At 58.6% G+C, this 19,714-nt stretch overlaps 1 protein-coding gene across 5 annotated transcripts; it reads right to left on the reverse strand.

Annotated features, from left to right (window-relative positions):
• Positions 1-3,239: 3,239 nt before the first annotated feature.
• On the reverse strand, positions 3,240-18,622 carry TNFAIP2 (TNF alpha induced protein 2). 5 transcript variants are annotated; one of them, XM_019639158.1, is made up of 12 exons: positions 16,251-16,384; positions 13,204-13,567; positions 12,220-12,859; positions 9,961-10,075; positions 9,695-9,817; positions 9,404-9,504; positions 8,754-8,852; positions 8,105-8,216; positions 7,075-7,197; positions 6,720-6,875; positions 6,471-6,592; positions 3,240-4,994 (listed from the first exon to the last, which is right to left on the reverse strand). In XM_019639158.1, exons 2-12 carry the CDS (start codon positions 13,550-13,552, stop codon positions 4,853-4,855), a joined length of 2,082 nt encoding a protein of 693 aa, XP_019494703.1. In that variant the 5' UTR covers positions 13,553-13,567; positions 16,251-16,384; the 3' UTR covers positions 3,240-4,852. The 5 variants fall into 5 exon arrangements, with proteins under 5 accessions (XP_019494703.1, XP_019494705.1, XP_019494706.1 ...); XM_019639160.1 differs by lacking the exon at positions 16,251-16,384 and adding an exon at positions 18,445-18,622 and having other exon boundaries at positions 4,853-4,994; XM_019639161.1 differs by lacking the exon at positions 16,251-16,384 and adding an exon at positions 16,830-16,917 and having other exon boundaries at positions 4,853-4,994.
• Between the last annotated feature and the right edge of the window lie 1,092 nt (positions 18,623-19,714).

The following is a 19,714-nucleotide window of genomic DNA, read 5'->3' on the forward strand; positions in this document are numbered from 1 at the left end:
TGCTGTCTTTTTGTTCTTCAGTCTAGTTGTGGAGGACGTTGCTTCACTGGCCCAAGTTGGCACCATCATTGCGCTCTTCCCGGGTGAGGCAGATCAGTTGCCGGCTTCTGGACGGCCGCTCACGGAGGCTGCTGTCCGCTCACGCTGGCTGCTGGCTACACACGGTAGCCCATGGCAACCCACTGCAGCAGGGGCTGCAGCCTACGCCGTCGCTGGCGCCTCAAGGCAGCCCAGCTCTAGGTTGAGCATCTTAGCTGTAGAGGGCAGTGTCACTGGCCCTCATATGTGGGATCCAAACGGGGGCCCTCTGGCATCCCAAGCCAGCTCTTAACCAATATGCCACTCGGCCGGCCCAATAACAAAAAATTTTTAAAGATATACGATGAGATATCTCGTTTCCCACCTCTGTGCCCCTCTCCCTCTCCTCGTCCCCTGACCCCATGCACACCCATCTGTGTGCACACACACTCACAATTAACCACTACTAGCTCCTGGTGAATTCTTCCGGGCTACCTTAATGCACACTGGCAAACAGAAAATGTGTTTTCCACTTTCCCTTATCTGATGGCAGCACCCCACAAACTGTTCTGCAGGGTGCTTTTCTCCCCTGAGCACTTTCTGTTGGAAGCAATGTCCACATCAGGACAAAGAGGACTGCCTCATCCTCTTTACAGCTGCGTAGGACTCCATTGTTTGGGGCACTGCAGTTATGTCCCTGGTGTCTCCTGACGGGCATTCGGGGAGTTTCCAACAATTTGCTGCTGCAATCAGAGCAACTAGCCTGGTACCTGCGTCATTCTGCGTGGATGTTAAAGTGTGGATAAGACACATTCCTGGAAGAGGGATGGCTGGTTCACAGGTTTGCGCAGTTGTCAGCCTGACTGCTATTGCTGAATGGCCCTGCAGAGGGGCTGTGCAAAATTACACTCCCAGAGCTGTGAGTGACAGTCCCTGGCGGCCACCAGACTCATCATACAGTGTTGTCACCCACTTGAGTTTTGGACAGTCTAGGGAGCCACACTCCCTTTCTGCAGACCTTTTGAACTTAACTGGCCAAATATCTCCCCTGGGGCCTCTCCCTTCTCATCCACCTTCCCTGTCTGGGAAGTTTCCCCCCTCCCATCCCCCCCTTAGGGTCTTGTAGGTGGCTCAGGGAATTCTCTTCCCTCACACCCTGCCTTGGGGCCAGCCTCCTCTCCTTCCACAACACAGCCCTCATGACAATGTCATCTCTTCCCCAGGCAACCCCAGGACCCCTTACATGGTCTCCTGGCTTCCTCACTGCCCCCCATTCTCTATGCAGCAGCCGGAAGGTTCTTTCCAAGTCATGTAATATATTCCACCAGCGCCAAATTGCCTTGAAACCTTCCAATGCTTTTCCTTTATAGCTGAAATGTACCCCAACTAAGGCCCTCGGACCCCTGCCCTCTGCTGTGGGACCCACAGCTTTTTTAGGGGCTCTAGCTCCACTCCCTGCCTTCACCACCCCAGCCCCCTGAGGAACCCTTCCCAGTTGCCCCACCCCCACCCCTCGCCCAGGCTGTTTCCTCTCCTGGGCACCTCCTTCTAGTCTGGGGTCCCCAACCAATTGTCTCCTCCTCAGTGAGCACCCCCAGGGCCACAGCTAAAGCTGCCTGCCGCCCAGTAACTCTACTGCTTCACCTCTACCCCATCACACCCGTGTACTTGGACGTGAACTGTTAGATTACTTACTCCCTGCTTCTTACGGAGCCCCAGGAAGGTCAGCTCTCCTCACTGCCCCTCCCCCAGCAGAGATGGTGGGGAAGGTTGGGGGCCCCATCAATGAGTGTCCTATGATTGACAGGAGCCTGGGGGGATGGGTAGGAAAGGGGGCTGGGGGCCCCCATGTCCAGGACAGCAGGTGGCCACAGAGCCCTGCTCAGGCTCTCCCCTCTGTCCCCAGTGCCCGATGACTCACTCCTCCACTCTGGGCAAATCCTTCCCTGAATGGGATTTTCCTGCAGCCATGGGGTGGTGTCCTGGATTGGTGACTAGGGCAGGACCTTGCTCTCCTTCCCCCTTCTTCCGGGGCAGGAATGGCCGGAACTGCTCAGGCACCGCCCGCACCCTTTTCCGCCCCTCCCTGAGTCGGCCCCTGGGGAGCAAAGTGAGCCGACCCCTAGGGAGCTTGGTGGGCTCGGTGGGCACTGGCAGGCCCAGGGAGAGGCAACCAGGCCCCGGGATTCCCATTGTCGCCCGCTGGGGGGCTGGCCACTTTCTGGCCTAAATCCACCCCCTCGGGTCCGTTCCTGTCCGCTCCTATTGATTTAAAACTTCCCCCGGCCCTTGGCTTCGATGGCCTCCCTGCGCGGCTAGGCGGTACCATGGGAACAGGGGTGGGTATTGTGCCTCCCTTCCCGGCCCCTCCTCGGTGGAACCCAGGGAGAAGTGGGCTGGAAACCGAGGGCAGGGGCCTCCGCACCCCTGTGAGGCTCCAACAGCCCAGGACCCCACACAGGGGCCACGTGGACCAGGGGCCAGCCCAACCGAGGGGCGCCCTTGAGAAGGGTCCCCTCCCGCCTTGCTCCTCACTGCGACAAGGGCTCCATTCCCATCCCCATTGGCCCCATAAATGGAACTCACCAGAAAGGGCTTCCCCTCTCCCCTCCGGCCCCCTCTGTCCCTGGCACACTTCCAGGCCTTTCCCGCAGGACCCCAGACTCCTTTGCTCACCCACCCCCTTGGGGCCTGTGGAATCAATTGGTCAAGGTACCCCTTTCCCTCCCCTGAGACTCTGCCCTTCCCCAGATCCTAGGTCCAGATGGTGGTGCTGAGGAGAGCCCCTCCCTGGTGAGCTGGGGCCGACTCTGTCCAGACCTTGGGGCTCCTCCAATTCACAGCTGCAGCTTTCAAGGCCAATTCCAGAAATACAAGAATAAGTTCCCACTGGGCCCTATGCATGGAGTTGAAACGACTATCTGGAGCCCCCCCACCCTAGGTCATCCTCAGTAAAGCACTGTAGGAGGTCTGACAGGTTCATGAACCCCTATTTACAGCTGAGGAAATTGAGGCACAGATGGTAAAAGGACTGACCCTACCCCACAGACAGGCCCTTACAAAGCTCATGCTCAGAGGTGAGAAGGGGACAGGTCGCGCTGTGGGGCTGGACCCACTGGAGATTTGACACAGAGCCAGGGCAGGTCTGTCCAGACCCCGAGAGCCTGAGAAAGCCACTGATGCCCCACCCCTGCTCCCCAAATAAATCATTCGACAGCCACTTCTGAAATCAGCTTTATATCAAATTATAAAAACCCAGATCCTGTCCTGAGTACACAAATACAAAAGCAGTACTATAAAAAATAATATTAATAACTCCTACAAATGTACAAAGGCCTTTGTGCATCATTTACATGGGCCAGTTCCTGGCCAAGTACCTGGAAAGAGGGGGACAAACCCAAGAGAGCTGGCCCTGACCCTGGTGGCACCCTCAGAGGCACAAGTGAGGTGTCATGCCTAAATCTGAACCGCCCCATCTCGTGCTGAGAGGGCCTTTGGGGTAGGCAGAGGCCTACGAGGGTAACTGAACCCATGTCTCCCTGAGGTAGGACAAGGTGCCCTACAGAGCAGGGGATGGATGGAGACCATGGTAGGCAAAGTCACGGCCTCCCAAAGATGCCCAGGCCCTAATCCCTGGAACCCGTGACTATGTTAGGTTCCCTGGAGAAGGGGGGTGAAGTTTGCAGGTAGAATTAAGGTCGCTAATCAGCTGACCGTATAATAGGGAGAGGGTCCTGGATGATCTGGGTGGGCCAGAGGTAATCACAAAGGTCCTTAAAAGTGGAAGAGGGAGGCAGGAGAGAAGTGCTGCGATGTGACAAGGATTCCACCCGCCATTGCTGGCTTTGAAAGGGAAGGCAGCCATGAGCCACGAAATATGGCTGGGCGGCTTCTAAAAACTGGGAAAGGCCAGGGAATTCTCCCCTGGAGCCTCTGGAAGGAATGCAGCCTGCCGACACCTTGATTTTGGCCCTCGGTGTCAGACTGCTGGCCTCCAGGACTGAAAGATAAGTCTTATTTTAAGCTTCTAAGTTTGTGGAAATTTGTTATAGCAATAGTAGGGAACTAATACAGAGGCCAAGGGGTCAGAGGTCAAGCATGCCCTGCCCAGACCTCAGCCCAACTTCCCACTGGAGGACCCATGGAGGCACCACTAGGCCTGGCCTACACAGGGCTCCTCCCCGTCAGGGCGTGCCCGTGGGAAATCAGACAGGGGTCAGAGTCTGAGTTGCAGGGCTCATGGGGCAATCTGGAGGAGTGGCTGTGATGCTGGCTCTGCCCCCAGCTTGCTGTATGACCCCATTTGCCTCTTTCCAGGCCCCAGATAAGAGTTCACCTTTCCCTTCTCTCTTCTCTAGCTCTGCCTTCAATTCCACAGATTTGCTGAGCCCCGCTCATTGCTGCCCTGGGTAGAAGGAGGCAGGGTAGGTCACGCTTAGCCCACAGCCCTAGGCAGCTGGGAAGCCACTCAGACCTGGCCATGAGGAGGGCAGTTCTGAGGCAGACTGGGAAGGGCTCCACAGACAGGAGGTGACCCGGGATCTCTGACCCCTAGCCACTCGCCCTCCGTCAGTGCACACACGATCAACTGTCATTTCTCAGGTGTGGTCTCTGCTCCGCATAATGGGTGCTCCCACCCCAGCAGACGGGGGTGGGGGGGCCTGTCCAATTCCAGCTGCCCAGGCGCCTGCACCTTGGCCAGGGCTAAGCAGAGGCAGGAGCAGGCAGGGAGCCCATGAGGGGCTGTGAAGCCGGCGCTGGTCTGAATTGCCTCCAAGTGGGATGTGTCCAGTGCTTGCCAGGTGTTCACAAGCAGGTCAGGCCGCAGGAAAAGCTAACCAACCTTTATAAGTGAAAATAGGGACTTGGTGGGCTTGTGGACCCCTGTGTTGACATCCAGGATGCTCCGGATGCTCTTGACTTCACTGTTGGACAGGTTCCCCTTGATGGCCAAGATGGCGCTCAGGTGGCCTTTGCTGGCAGGGAAAGCATCTCGTCAGTGCAGCTCTGTCACCAACACCCCTGCTCATACCACTCCCAGATCTCCAGACTCATGACCTGAGCCAGAGCGCCCTGTGGCCAAGCCCCCGCCCCCAGGGCCTCGCTCTCCATCTCCCACTGCGCTCCAGCAGCACTGGCTACCTGTCCGTCCCTAGAGTGCACCAAGCTCCTGACCACCTCAGGCCTTTGCACTGGCTGTTCCTCCTAGAATGCTCTTCCCTACACTCTCGAGATGGCCAGCTCCTTTTCATCCTTTAGGTCTCAGCTAAAATGTCACCTTCCCCAAAAGGCTTTCCCATCTCTAAAGTCAGCACCTCCTGTTGGTTAAATAATCTTTACAACTTGGAATTGTATTTCTTGGCTTCATTACCTCATTATTGTTAACCCTCAGTAGACTATAAGCTCCATTAGGGAGAACTGAGACCTGGCCTCTCTTGTGCTTCATTGCATCCTGGTGCCTAGAACCGAGACTGGCACCTAGCCGACCACTCAGTAATTGCTGGTGGGATGGATGGATGGATGGATGGATGGATGGATGATGGGTGAGTGGGTGGGTGGGTGGGTGGATGGATAGATGGATGGGTGGTAGATGACGGATGGGTGAATGGATGAATAAGTGGGTGGATGCATGGATGGGTAGATGAATGAGTGGGTAGATGTGTAGACAGGGGGATGGGTAGGTGAGTAGTTAGGTAGATAGCTAGATGTATGGTTAGATGAGCAGATGGGGAGATGCTTGCTTGTATGGATGGGTGGATAAATGGGTGAATGTGTAGGTAAGTGGGTGGGTAGGCGACGGGAGCAGTGGATCAGTCAGGGGCTAGACTAGGCCACGCTGTCAATCCAACTCAAGCCCCATTCAAACTTTCTCTGCCATGTCAGAGGACTCAGCTCAGAGAAACCATTCCCCTGGCTCACCAAATCCTCAGGCAGCCAGAGGCTAAGCCTCCACTCTGGAACAGGCCCCCAGGGCCCAGAAATAGAGGTCCAAGCCCCAGAGGGTCCTGGTGCTGAGTGATGGACCCCAGCTTTAGTACTGACTTGCCATGACCTCTAGCAAGCCCCTGGTCTCTCTGGTCTGTTTCCCCTCTGAGGGGCAGATCATAAAGGCTAAGAGTGTGGGCTGTGGAGCCAGACCTCCTGGCTTTGTCATCTTAGTTCTACCACTAACTAGCTGTGTCACCTTGGACACTCCCCTTACGCCCTCATCTCTAGGCCTCATCTAGAAAACGGGGATGAAAAGTGTCAGCCTCACAGAGTAGTAGCGAGGATCAAATGAATGAGTTGAGACCCTCGCATGGTGGTGGGCACACAATCACCACTCAGCAAAGGTAAGCTGCCAGGACTGCATCACCGTGGCTGGTACCCGAGCTTCACTCACTCCAAAGGGGCTGACTGCAGTCCCTCCAGGCTCCAACCACCACCCAGGTCCTGTGGTGCCCTGTTCTCACCTGAAGTCAGGGTACGAGGTGGCATAAGTGGCCACCTCGATTTTGATGGCACTGGGGTCTTGCAGGCGAATGATCTCAGCGAGCGTGGGGAGGGCTTGATGCAGCCAGGTCCCCGGGGAGCCCTGCAAGACAGGCCTGGTTAGAGGGAGGCTGCCCCTTCTCCAGAAAGGCACCGCGGGCCCAGAAAGGTGCAAGTCGGAACCGATGGAGTTTGGAGAGGCGCAGAGGGCAGGGGCTGCCGGGACTCACGTTCTGAGTGCAGAAGCACTGGATGACGTTGGCGTTGGCCAGGATGTGCCCTGCCAGTTGCTGCTGCTGCTCCGCTGACTTGAGGACCAGGCGCCGCTTGCTGAGCCGGATGATGTACTCCTTCACCAGGTGCAGGTGTACAAGCTCCATGAGCTCCTGCGAGGGCCAGTGGGCAGGGTCGTGTGAGCTAGCTGCTGATGGGGAGCTCACTACCTCCCTCAAAGCCTCAAAGCCAGGAGTCCAGGGAGGGGCAGATGCCAGAGCAAAGGACTGCATTCGATTGCAAGCGCACTGTGCATGTGTTTGTTGGGTGGGGGTGTGTGTGTCAGGATCAGCCACCAGCCCAGCACCTCACCTCCCGAAAACAATCGTGCAGTTCCGAGAACTCAGGAAGTCTTATGCCCACGGTGGTGATGATTTCCTCCAGGGTCTGCTCAGGGGCTGCCCAGCGGGTCTGCGTGAACCTCTTGAACAGCGGCTGTGACAGGAGAGAGGCAGGATATCTGGTCACGTCCTGCAGAGGAAGGACTGCCAACAGCAGACACGCACATGCAGACATGCACACTGACACGTGACGCAGCCCAGAGGTGCGGGGGACTCAAGGATTCCCAGGGAACCCCGGCAGAACTCAGGTTCCTGTTCACAGACAGGGAGTGGAAGCGGGGTCTATGTACCCTTCTCCAAGGTCAACCAGCTGTGGTTCCTCCAGAGCCCAGACAGCCAGCAGTTTGCCTGTCCTGAGGCCTTTTCCACCGCCCCCTCTTAAATAAATAAATTCCTGCATAAACAAGACCTTGTGCTTGACTGCTGCCAAGTCATCCAGGGTCACTGCTCTGGCCTGCACCACCAGCAAGCCACCCATAGCCTTCCACCCTGGGCCCTGGGGACAAGGTGGGCCCCCATGGAAGGCATGCAGGAAACCCCTCCTGTTTCTTTCCAGGGCCCCCTGCCTCACCCTCTGCTAAAGTAACTAAGGGGTGTCTTGGCCCACAGCAGATGTGACGGGGGCTGCCAAAGGCTCTGAGCATCACAGCTGGAAGTTGGACATGGGGACAGGCGGGGTGGGGGAGGTAAAGTGTGTGCAAGCTTGGGGACTGGGCTGAGTCTAAATAACGAAGGGATACTGAAGCTTTTCTGTACCCTTCGGCCCTGGGCGGCCCCTTTGAGGCCATACCCCAGGCTCAAGTGGTGGGGGGGCAAGGTCAAGAGGCCTCCATGGCCCCCCGATCTGGGCAGCACCAGCCTCTCTACAGTCAGCCCACATCGCGCCGCCTACGTGCTCTGCCATCGCCCCCCACCCCCAGCACCCTCCTGGCCTCTCCTCATGCCTTCCCCCACCCAGCACTAGGCTCAGCGTGCTCCGCAGGGAAGGAGACCCCAGCTACCTTCAGGTCCCTGAACAGGTTCTGGAGCAGGGCGTCAAAGCCATGACTCTTGAGCTCACTCAGGGGGCGCAGGAGGTCCTGTGGTGCCTGCCACTTCTGCTCCATGGATGTCCTGAAATGACATGGAGGCAGGAAGGTCACTCCAGCCCACAGCCAGTGGAGCCAGTGAGCCGGAAGCAAATCTTCCTAAACTACCTCGTCACTCAAGAACCCTCAGTGGCTCCTCAATCCCTGTGGGAACAAGTCCATCCCATCCGGACCCTGGCAGGGCCCAGTCTGCGCACCCCCAACATACACCCACACCACATCCTCCTCTATCAGGGCTCAAAGCTCAGCCTCTCCACACTCTGTGCTCCTCTGCTAAATGCCCATCATCAGGGTGCCTGCTTCAGAGGGGCGTTCTAAGGATAAAATAACGAGGAAATCATCTGCACCAGTGCTTGACCCACCGGCACATGACAAACGTTTCCTGCTCGTTTGTTTCCCCATATTAATCCCACATCTGTGCTTGAGCAGCTCCCCGACTCCCTCCCCCATCCAGCTGCGTACTCCCCACCCCCCACTAGGCTACCCTTTCCCTCCAGCAGGCAGGCAGATCCAGTGCTTCCCGCTCCCACAAGCCCTCCCAGCGCCCTCCCAGCGCCCTCACCGGAAGGACAGGCAGTTGTTGATGTTGGCGATGACATTGGCCCTGTAATTTCTCAGCTGTTTGCACCGCTCCAGAAATTCATCAAAGGCGCGCTGGTAGCTGGGGAAACCCGAAGGGGCATTTGCAGGGGCAGCACAAACATTGGGACAACCCTCCAGGGGTTTACAGAGCTTTTCCGCCTGATGGGTCCCCAAGGCCCAGGCAGCCCAGGGTGGGCCACCAGCCAGTAAGCACGTTGAGGCCAGTGGGGCAGGGCCCTACGGAGCTCCTGAAGGGGGTGCTAGCCTGGCTCTGCTGGCCCCTCATACCCCCAGGCTCCCTCCATAGCTGGAAGACTGGAAGGGCCTGTGGGAGGATGGAGGACTCCTCAGAGCTGGGGAGGGAGGCAGCCAAGAGAATTGTGGGGGCAGAAACTGAGGGCATGGGCTGAAGGGGAAGCCAGGGTCTCAGTCCCTCTTGGGACATCCTCTAAGTACAGCTGGAGGTGCTCTGCTGGGAGCTTTGCTGAGTAGCGTGGAGGCTCTCAGTGCCCAGTTGGAACAGACACCCTAGGGGCTGGGAGGGGGCGCTGATCTATCTTGGATCCCTACCTGGGGCTCAAGGAAGGTGGCTGTAGGGGCCCCTCAGTGCATGCAAGTACACACACCCACCTCCTCAGGAATGCAGCCAGCTCCATCAGCAGCATGTGCTTTATCTGCATGCCCAGGTCAAGGGTGATGCTCTCGGCCTTGGCCTGGCCCTGGGAGATGATCTGCAGAGGTAGAAGGTAAGATGAGCAGGGGCCCATGTACACTGGGGCTGGGGCAGGGGTGGGGCGCATGCTGGAACGGGGGGGCACGCTCAGAGGTTGGCATGTGTGTATACACAGGGATGGACTCTGCAACGTGCATGGCTGGCTCACGCACGGGCTGTCCGTGTGCATGAGGTGGGGGCTGTGCTACCTGGATGATGTCAATAGCCAGCTCGCTGTGACAGTGGCCATCCAGCCTCTGGGGGGCCACATCCTGGGTCCAGCGCTGTGACTCCAGCTCCAGGGCACGTGCCATCAGCTCCTTCACGCTGGTCTAAGGCGGGGAGAAGGGGCAAGTCAGGGTAGCACGGAGCCCATCACCCTGCCCTGTCAAGCTCCTTGCCCACGTCCTGTCTGTCCCCAAGCCTCCGCTTCCTTCCTGCCCCTCCCTTGCCCCGGCGCTGGCGCTGGACTCACCACCTCATTGGACAGGAACGTGGCCTCCAGCCGCCGGATCTGGTTAGGCGGCAGGAGGCTCCCCAGCCTGACCTCCTGCAGCTCCCCCACCAGCTTGGGGCTGTTGATGATGTCACTGTGGGCAGAGGGAGGCAGGCATGAGGACAACTGTACCCACTCAATGCCATCCCGTAAGCAAGAGCCCACCTCCTCAGTCCAAGTCTCTGCAGGCTCTGAGCTCCATTGTCTCCTCCCATCCTGCCCCACCCATTTCTCCGTCTCAGACCATGTGCCCTCCATCTGCTCAGTTTGGTTCAGTTCTAAAACCTCGGAACCATCCTGCTTCCTCTTATTCTCATTCCTCTATCCACTCCGGCTCCAAAATATCCTCTCCCCTCCCCACATGGATCAGCCTCCAGACAGCCAGGCCTGAGGCCCAGCCACCCCATCTCTGGCCTGGCTTATGGCAGGAGTCTCCTCCCAGGCCTCTCTGCTTCCGCCCTTGCCCCCCAACAATCTCTCCACCCAGCAGGCAGAACCTGCTCGCCTCCTCCTGCAAATCTAATCTCCCAGCTCTGAGATCTCCCCTTTCACACAGATGAACTCCACTCCTTCCCTATGGTAGCAGCCTGAGACTAGCTGGCCCACTCTCCGCCTGCTCCCCGCCCTGACCTCTCACTGCAGTTTTAGCCCCATGCCCCCCTTCCCTCCCAGACCGGCCCTGCAGCCCACAGAAGGTGGGCCAGTCCAAGCAGGAGAGGCTGCCTCCCTAACTGCTCTGTGGAGGCATCTCCATTCACTCTTTTGGCACCTCTGTGGGGTCCTGGAGCCCGCCCAGGGACGGCCCAGCCCTGCCACTTCCTCAGGGGCCTTTGTCTGCCTGGAGGCTCAAGAGTGGCCCTCTCTGCCCCTGTCCCAGCCTGAGCACTGTGACCCTTTGTTCCCTGAACTTCTGGCCACATAGCCCTCGACAGCGCCTTCCTGGACTCCCCTTCCCCAGGGCTCCATGCCCAGCTGGCCTCAGTTTCTTGCTGTGCTGACCCCAGTGGTACCCAAGGTTAAAAGCCCCCCACGTCACTGGGACAGGAAGGCTGAATGGCAGAGGAGTGAATGCCCAGCATTTCCTGGTGAGTCAGGACAAGCAAGAAGGAACTGGCTCAGGGTTGGCCTGTCTCTCTCACAGCCCCTGTCCTGTGCCAATTTCCCCATACCCTGCTAACTCCTCACCCACCACACCCCAGAGCCCTACCTCCAGTCCCCTGTTGGAGGCTGACCCACCAGCACCAACTGAGCCCACTGGCCACCCAGGTGTGTCCCTGAGACCTTCAGACACTGGTCACACTGTCTACAGCTCCAGGCTTCCTGTAGGCTTTAGACTTGAGGCTGGGGTCAGCCCTTATAGGACCCCTGGCCTCCTGTGCTGGGAGCATGTCCACACTGCAGCCTCTCCCCACCCAGCTTGTGCAAATGACAGGCATACTCAGTGACCCATGAGTCTGGGTAAATCAGGGGACACCTGAAGCTGTACCCACCGGAACCAGGTACCCTCCGCTGGCACAGCCAGCCTCCATCTGAGGAGCTCCAGGCCTTGGTGGCCAGAGCCCAGCTCAGCCACAGGTTCACTGGGTGACCCTGCACAACAGGGATCTTTCCAATAAGCCACATGGTCCTACCCCACCCCTGCTGACTGTGCTGCCTGGGAGGGCCCCCATAGCCTACCCATAAATCCAAACTCTGACAGGCTCTGCACAGCTCCCAGGATGCCTCACGGCTCAGCCTCAGGCCTTGGATAGTGACTCCCTTTGCTGGAATCACCACCCTCCCACTGCCTTCTTCCTGTCTTGCCCTCTCCCCTCCTCTACTTTACTCCCTTTCTGCTATTAGACTGGGAGTTGCCCTGAGCTGGGACACTGGCTGCTGCACCAGGCAGGATTCTAATCTATCTGGCACTCCCTCCTCCCGACTGGCTGCCTCCACTGACTCAGGCCAGGTTAGGTCCTCTGCTCTGGGCCGCCACAGCTCCTCCTCTACCGGCCCTTCCTGCCCTGGATTGTCATTGTCTGCCTCACCCCCTGCCCAGTTCATGAGTTAACTAAGTGCCTGCCATTCTGCACGCCTCAGTTTCCCCAACTGCTGAATGTGGCTCAGGCCCAGGAAATGCAGGATACCAAGTGCAAAGCAGACCCATCGCAGGACTCTGCCTGCATTGACCCGCTGCATGCTCAGGATGACACGCCCTCCTCAGCCCAGACCTCCCCCTGTCCCAGCCCGCAGGCTCACTTGGGGTACAGGTTCTGCACCCAGACCAGCAGCATGTAGGTGTCGCGCTCGCACAGCTCGAACTGCGCCATGGCCATCAGCTGGGCCGCGAAGTACTCGTGGTAGCTCTGGGCGTAGGCCGCCACGACGCCGAACTCGGCGGGGAACAGCGGCTTCAGCCGCTCCACCACAGCCTCCAGGTCCTCCTTCATGGTGCGGCCCATGTGTAGGAAGACGCGCTCGGCCTCCGAGCCGCCCTCGGCCTCCGAGCGGCCCTCGGCGTGTGTGGCCAGGCGCTCCTCGGCCGCCCGCGCCACGTCGCGCCGCCAGAGCTGCAGCCAGTGCCGCGGGCGCATGGCCTCCAGCGCCGAGGACCGGGGCGCCGTGCTCACCACGCACTGGTCCTCGCGCTCCTGCTCAGCCAGCACGGCCAGCGCCTGACGCAGCCGCTCCGGCGGTGCCTCCAGCGGCCGGCGCAGCAGGCCGAGCACCTGGTCGCGCAGCAGCACGTACAGCGCCTCCACCTTGCTCTGGCGCCTCACCAGCTCCTCCTCGGCCATGCCGCCCGCCTCCGCAGCTGCCTGCAGCTCCCGCTCCAGCGCCAGCAGCGGCCGCGCTGCCTCCAGCCTCCCGCGTTCCAGGTCCGCCTTGAGCTCCTCCACTGTGACGATGGGACACGCGTCAGCGCGGCCGGGCCACGGGCGAGGGGCACAGTGGGGACAACTCATCTCCCATGGCGCCCACAGGAGTGGAGGCTGAGAGCCCAAAGGCCTAAGTGGTGCTCCCGAAAAGGCCAATCGGTGTCTCAGATGAGATGGAAACCCAGTCTGCCAACTCCCACCCCCAAGATTAGGCAGGGGTGCATGTGGAAACCGAGAGGGGAGACACCTCCAAAGCCATTGCTCCTGCCCTCTCTGTGTTCTGCTTGTGGAAGCCATCCACTGGGTGAGCCCCAGCCCTGCCAGCTCGGACACCGGACCCCACCCACGTGGGGCACCAGCCTACCTGTGGGCAACGGGCCCCCCGGCCCGGGCTGGGACTCAGTCTTGCCCTCTGGTTCTGAGGAGCTGGGATGGCCTTTCTTCTTCCTCCCTTTGGTGAAGACACTGAACATGTTGGCCAGGCCTTTCGGCTTCTTCTTCTTCTTCTTCACAGTCTCTTCTTCATCCCTCCCCAGGGCTACCTCGGCCTCCAGGGGTGGCACCAGGTCCTCAGAGGAGGCTTCCGACATGGAGGCCTCTGAGTCCACCTCTGATGTGGAGGGCAACTTCTGGTGGCTTCTGGGGAAGTCAAGGGCCCCTGGCACAGGCTGCTGGCCGGGAAGGCCTTGAAAGAAGGTCATCATCTTCAGCATCACCCCAGCTCAGGCCTGCAGGTTGGCAAGGGCAGGGGAGAACGAAAGGGTCAGCAGTCAGCGCGACGCTCTGGATCCCGGCTCCCAGGCCCAAGCACACAGTCACGGTGCCAGCACTAAGCGTGTCTGAGCTGCTGTCACCCGTGTGACTGCCAGGGCTCTGGCCTTCTCCTGGACCACATGGGCATCAACAACTCAACTCCCTCCCTGGACACCAGTTTCTCAGCACCCACAGCTCCTCTTCCAATCCCCCTCAGGCCCTCCCAGAATTGCTTGAGCACAGAAGAAACTGACGATGCCCAGCCTTCCAGCTGGAGGGGCCTTCACTTCATCTGGACAAATCCTTCCTTGACAGCCCGCCCTCTGGGCAGGGGAACTGCAGGGCATGAGCGCACCCTGGATCCCAGGAGATGCTGGGGAGGAGGCAGAGCATGGGCTGCGGTCCCACTGCACAGAGCAAGAACAGAGGCCAGGAAAGTCACACAGCCACGGAAGCTGGGCTGAGGCAAAGGTCCAGCCCCGGCCCCACACTCCACCTCGCCTGGTTCTTCTCTGATCTTGTCTGGCTGTGGGGCCCCAGAGGGATGCTATGAGCAGGAACATGGCTGCTCCTGTTGTGACCACAAGGCCAGCAGAGCCTGACCCCCTATCCTGGCCTTGGGGCTCTGTCTACAGAAACCATCCCAAACTCCCGTGGGTGGGAAAGGACTTCAGAGAGCCTTTCGCATGTCCGTGGGGACAAGGGCTCAATGAGGCCCGGGGCTGCCTGTGGCCACATAGTAACTCAGACCGAGAACCCAGGTTTCCTGGCTCCTGCCTCACCCGACTGCTCCCAAATGGGGTGACATCATCATTACAAAAGCTCCCACTTCTTGTGCCCTTCTTGGGTGTCCATTGCATCTCTTCTTCACTCCCATCCAGGAGAAATGTTATTTTCCTCATCTCACAAAACAGACTCAGGGAGGCTTAAAATGCCCCTATGCTAACAGCTTGGGCTCTCGGTCATCCTGCCTCCATGTCCCCCACCACCTTGCAAGCTGCATTCACAGAGGCAGGACCCCCTTGTGCCCAGCAGCACCCTCCCAGCACCTTGACCATTGTCAGAGCAAGGCCAGGATTAGTGGAGGGGAACATGGTTGACCGCAAGGGAGTGAACAGGGCAGGGCTGCGAATGGGGGGCAGACAGGGCTGGGCCTACCTGGTAACCGGAGTAGCCCACAACCATAGTGCCTGCTCTACCACCCAAAAGTAAATATAGCAAGTCATGACTTATGTAATACGATGACTTGGATTCACCCCTGCAACAGCCCTGCCAGGCGGATGAGATGATCCACCACCCAGAGGGAGAAATTGATGGGTGGGGGTGCCTGCCCCGAGCATACAGCAGGAGTGGAGGTTCAGATTAGACCTGTCAGACTTTCGAGAGACCTGCTGCCTCCCCATCAGCCCACCTACCTTGTCCCTTTTCCCCAGCAGCTCATCCCAAAACCCCAAGCTTGGCTATAGCCACTTGGGGGCCAGGAAGCCTGGGTTCCCCCATTCCTACTAGCTTCACCAGGTGCCCTGGGCAGAGTCCTACAGTTGCTTCCCTTGTGCCATTTGGACTAGAAATTCCACTACAGAACCAAACAGGGGGTCCTCTGGGGAGCCCTCAAACCAAGTTCCCTAGATGTGAGGTCACTGGGCAGTTTCCCCCTGCCCACACACTGCCACAGCTTCCCCTCCCAGTCCATCCCATTTTCATACCACGCACCTATAGGAGCTGGCGTGGCCAGCTGGCTGGGGCTGCTAAACCCCACCCTGGGTGCCCAGGCCCCACCTCTGCCCTCCTGCTGGGATGAGGGATGGGGCCATCCTGACCAGCAGTGCTGCCCCCCACCTCCTTGATCCCCACACAGCTAGGCTCCATCTGACCTCCAGACTTTGCTCTTGCAGGTCCCTGCATGGCATCGCTGCTTCCTTGCCTCTGGGACTCAAAATCCTCCTCACCCTCCAAGGTCCTGTAGCCCTTGTCGCCCTCACAATGCTGCTAAGAGGATGAGGCAGAACCACACAGCCAAATGCTGGCCATTAGCCGGGCCTCTGTAAGGGTGTGTGTCCTGTGTCCCTGTGTCTGTCAGGCCAATCTTGGTGCCCAGTACAGCAGAGGAGGGCAGGAGAAGCATTCCATTAAACCTGGGCACTTGGCTTGGCACACAGAGATAAGAAGGGGCTTGCTCAGAGTTATATCGTGTGGCCATAGCCTGTGGCCCAACAGTGGCACCCCTCCAAGCTTCCTGGTTCCCCCAGCTTCCCTTCAGGCACGCCCCCGCCCCCATTCCCTGGTCAGGGCTGAGGTCCACACAGCCTCCCATAGCCTGTGCCGTAGGCGGGAGAGGGAGGTATACCCATCCCCCAGATGAGGACGCCCAGGCACAGCGCATGAAATGACTTGGCCTAAGTCACACAGCCAGCTTCTCTCCCCTCCGTGAGCCCCAGCCATTCTACTGCAAATGGAAGGGAGACCCCTGCGCCTTCCCCCACAGCCCCTCCCTCCCTGCCTTTCCAGGACAGAGCCCAGCGCTGGAAGCGCTAAATCCGGGCCCTCTGAGTCCCCACGCGCCGCCGCTGGGGCTAGAGCCTCCGTTACCCTAGAAGTCGGGATACAGGAGGTCTGGGGCCCTTTGAGCGCCCCGCCCCCTTGGTCTCCTCTGTTTACCGGCCGCTTTCTTGGTGGATCGGGCCCGGAACTGGGGACCGGGCGACGGGCAGAGGCGCGGAGCAGTGGGGACGGACGCCTGGTGAGCAGAGATCACTTACGTGTCAGCCGGGGCGCCACTATCCCAGCGGAACCCCGTGCGGCCTGAAATAGTGGCAGACTCCGCCCCCGCGGCCCGCCCCGTTCGCCGCAACCGCGGAAAACCCGCGGGAGGAGACCTGGGGGAGTGTGGGGGGCCGTGCGCGCCCCCGTGAGGCGAATGCTGCGGCTGTCCTACAGGATAGTGTGTGTGTGTATGTGTGTGTGGGAGGGGGTCACTACCGCCCACCAGCCCGGGCGGGGTGGCGGGTGCAGGTGGTGCGACAGGCTGAGCGTTGCCCCGGTTTGCGGGGCGCAGGGACCGCCACCCAGGGCAGACCAGCATGGGTCTGGTGTTGACCCATTGTCCGACGACGTCTTCTGATTGGCTGTCTGGAAGGGGCCCCGGGCTCAGGACCCATTTCTGCGTCACAGAGCCAGCACCCATCCCAGCTCCCGGGAGCCCGCTCCCCATCTCGTGGGGTGCCAAGTTGGTCTCACCTTAATTCCCTTGGCCATGCAAGGAGCAAGGATCGCCCCCTCTGGGGAGAGCGTTCCTACTCTGGGTATCACTGGGTCCACAAAGCATGAGGAGCGGGCCTGCCCGGAGGAGGTTCCCTTAGGGAAAGGGGGTTGCAGTGGGGGTTAGCTATCGGCAAGGCTCCTGTGCTGGGTGCCTTTATACACTTTCGTTATCAAGCCTTGCTTTAAATAGGGAAATGGCTCAGAAAGGTGAAGTGACTTGCCAGCGGTCACACTGGCAGTAACGGCGGAGTCGGAATTCATCCCCCTTCCATGGAGAGCTCCTCAAGCACTTTTCCTTTCCTGTCCCGGGCTGAGCCAGGACAGGCTCCTGGAGGCACAAGGCCAGGACCCTAATAGCTCAGGCTTGATCTTCACTCAGCCCAGCTCTGTCCTCACTTGGTGTGACTTTGCGCAGGTCACATCCCTGTCTCGGCCTGTCCTGTTTCTCAGGGTCTGTCATGGGGCAGGGAGCCGGTGCTGCACCCATTAGCAGCCCACCCTCGTCCCTATTTCACATCCTAGGAATTTCTGTCCTCTGGGAAGAACGGGTCATTCAGGAATTTCCCGGCTGAACACTAGCTTCCCTTTTGCTTCTTGTTGGAGCCTCTGCTCCTCCCTCTCTTTTGTTTGTCCCTCCCTTACCCCCCCTCCCCCCTCCCCCCTTTACCCCCGCTCCCTGGTGGTTCCCCAGTCCACCTCAGGCTGGGAAGGATGGCAGAGTGGGGAGGGGAGCAGAGCTGGGGGTGCCCCTTGGAGCTGAGAACTTCCTCTTCTTCTGGGAGTGGTGGGTGGTTAAGTGCCAGGTTTGGGTTTGGACATCGGCCCTGTCCCTGGGGAACTTGTGGAGGTGGGGGAGATGGGGGCTTCGGGAGGTTGGCAGTAAGATGGACTCCACCCCCTTCTCCCCCTGAGGCCTTGGGGATGACATTTTCCAGATGAGCTGACAGAACCAGAGTGCCCCGGGCCTGGGAGGGTCATTGCATCTGCTCCCCAGTGCACAGATGGGGAAACTAAAGTCCAGCCCCCCACCCCCACCCCCAGTTCATCCAGCTGGATGGGGGGGCCATGGGGATGAGAATCAAAGAATCGAAGGAGTCCTGGCTCAGTGCCTGCTCTGGCCTCACTGTACAAATGGTACTTTCCTGTCAGGCCTCCACTCCTAACTCAAAACACATTGGGAAGCTGGAGAATTTGAAGCTTTCTGGGTCATGAGGGGCAGGGGAGGTGGTCAGGCCCACAGACCCCACCCTCCCCTCCGAGCCCTGATCCTGATCAGCAGGAGTAGGAGTGACACTTTGCAGAGCAAGTATTGGGTGGCAGCTGACTTTGTCCCCGGCTGCCCGTGCTACCTGCACCCCTCTCTATAGCTTCGCCCGAGCAGCGTTCAGGGCCAGTGGTTCAGAAAAGCTGCCTCTCCCTTGTATGGTGGCATCAGTCACTTTCCCTTTCCCTGAGGTAAGGCACAAGGGTCAAGGGTCACGGGTCATGAATTCGAAGCCCACAACACAGGGGAAATCCTCTGAAAATGGAGCTGCATAGAGGGCCAAGGGATGACAGCCAGGAGTGCTGACAGGGCAGGAGCTATTCTTACCCCTTTTGACAGATGAAGAAAGGATCCCAAAGAGGCAAGACACTTCCAGAGGGAGTCAAAGGCCAGCCCAGAACTCCACTCTCAGCAGGAATGATCATGGAAGCTGGTTGGAATCCTGCCAGCTGCTGTCCCATTCCCCACCTCGCCAGGGAGGGCAGCAGGGGACACCCAGGCAAGCCCAGAGCCATGGTCATCTGCTCACACGCAAAGCAAGACCTTGGTGCCAGCACACACGTGACGCCACTTCCCTTCCCTCTCCTCAGAAGTGACAGCTGACTTTTAATTTTTTTTATTTTTTATTTTAGTTTTTTTTTAAAGATTTTATTGGTGAAATGGGGAAGGGGAACAGACAAGTTGCTGTCCTTTTGTTCTTCAGTCTAGTTGTGGAGGACGTTGCTTCACTGGCCCAACCTGGCACCATCATTGCGCTCTTCCCGGACGAGGCAGATCAGTTGCCGGCTATTGGATGGCTACTCACTGCGGCTGCTGGCTACACATGGTAGTCCATGGTAACCCACTGCAGCAGGGGCTGCAGCCTACGCGGGTCCCCAGGGACTCACAGCAACCCAGCTCCAGGTTGAGCTGTTGTTCAGCATCTTAGCTGTGGAGGGCAGTGTCACTGGCCCTCATATGTGGGATCCGAACCGGGGCCCTCTGGCGTCCCAAGCCAGTTCTTAACCATTGTGCCACTCGGCCAGTCCGACAGCTGACTTTTTAAAAAACTGTGGCAAGACATACATTTAAAAAATTGACCATTTTAAGTGTACAGTTCAGTGGCATTGACTACGTTTAGGTTGTTATGCAACCATCACCACTGTCCATGTCCAAACCTCTTCTTACTTTGCAAAACTGAAACTCATTAAACACTAATTTCCCATTTTCCCTGGCAACCACCATTCTACTTTCTGTCTCTATACATTTCACTACTTGTAATCTCAGTATCTCATAGAAGTGGAATCATACAGTATTTGTCCTTTTCTGACTGGCTTATTCACTCATTAGAATGTCCCCAAGGTCCATCTATGTTGTTTATAGCCTGTGTCAGAATCTCCTTTTTTTTAAAAGGTTTTATTGGGGAATTGGGGGAGGGGAACAGCGCTGGGGAATTGGGGTAAGGGGAACAGACAAGTTGCTGTTGTTTTGTTCTTCAGTCTAGTTGTGGAGGATGTTGCTTCACTGACCCAAGCTGGCACCATCATTGCGCTCTTCCTAGGTGAGGCAGATCAGTTGCCGGCTTCTGGACGGCCGCTCACGGCGGCTGCTGGCCGCT

Source organism: Hipposideros armiger, unplaced genomic scaffold, assembly GCF_001890085.2.
Source record: "Hipposideros armiger isolate ML-2016 unplaced genomic scaffold, ASM189008v1 scaffold_43, whole genome shotgun sequence".
NCBI lineage: Eukaryota > Metazoa > Chordata > Mammalia > Chiroptera > Hipposideridae > Hipposideros > Hipposideros armiger.

Excerpts from the sequence above, each read along its gene's own strand:
- TNFAIP2 (XM_019639158.1), bottom strand. The coding sequence starts at position 13,552 with ATGCTGAAGATGATGACCTTCTTTCAAGGCCTTCCCGGCCAGCAGCCT. Across the intron at positions 10,076-12,219 it reads GTGCAGAACCTGTACCCCAA|TGACATCATCAACAGCCCCA; the intron begins GTGAGCCTGCGG and ends CTCTGCCCACAG. Across the intron at positions 6,593-6,719 it reads AGTGCTTCTGCACTCAGAAC|GGCTCCCCGGGGACCTGGCT; the intron begins GTGAGTCCCGGC and ends CCTGTCTTGCAG.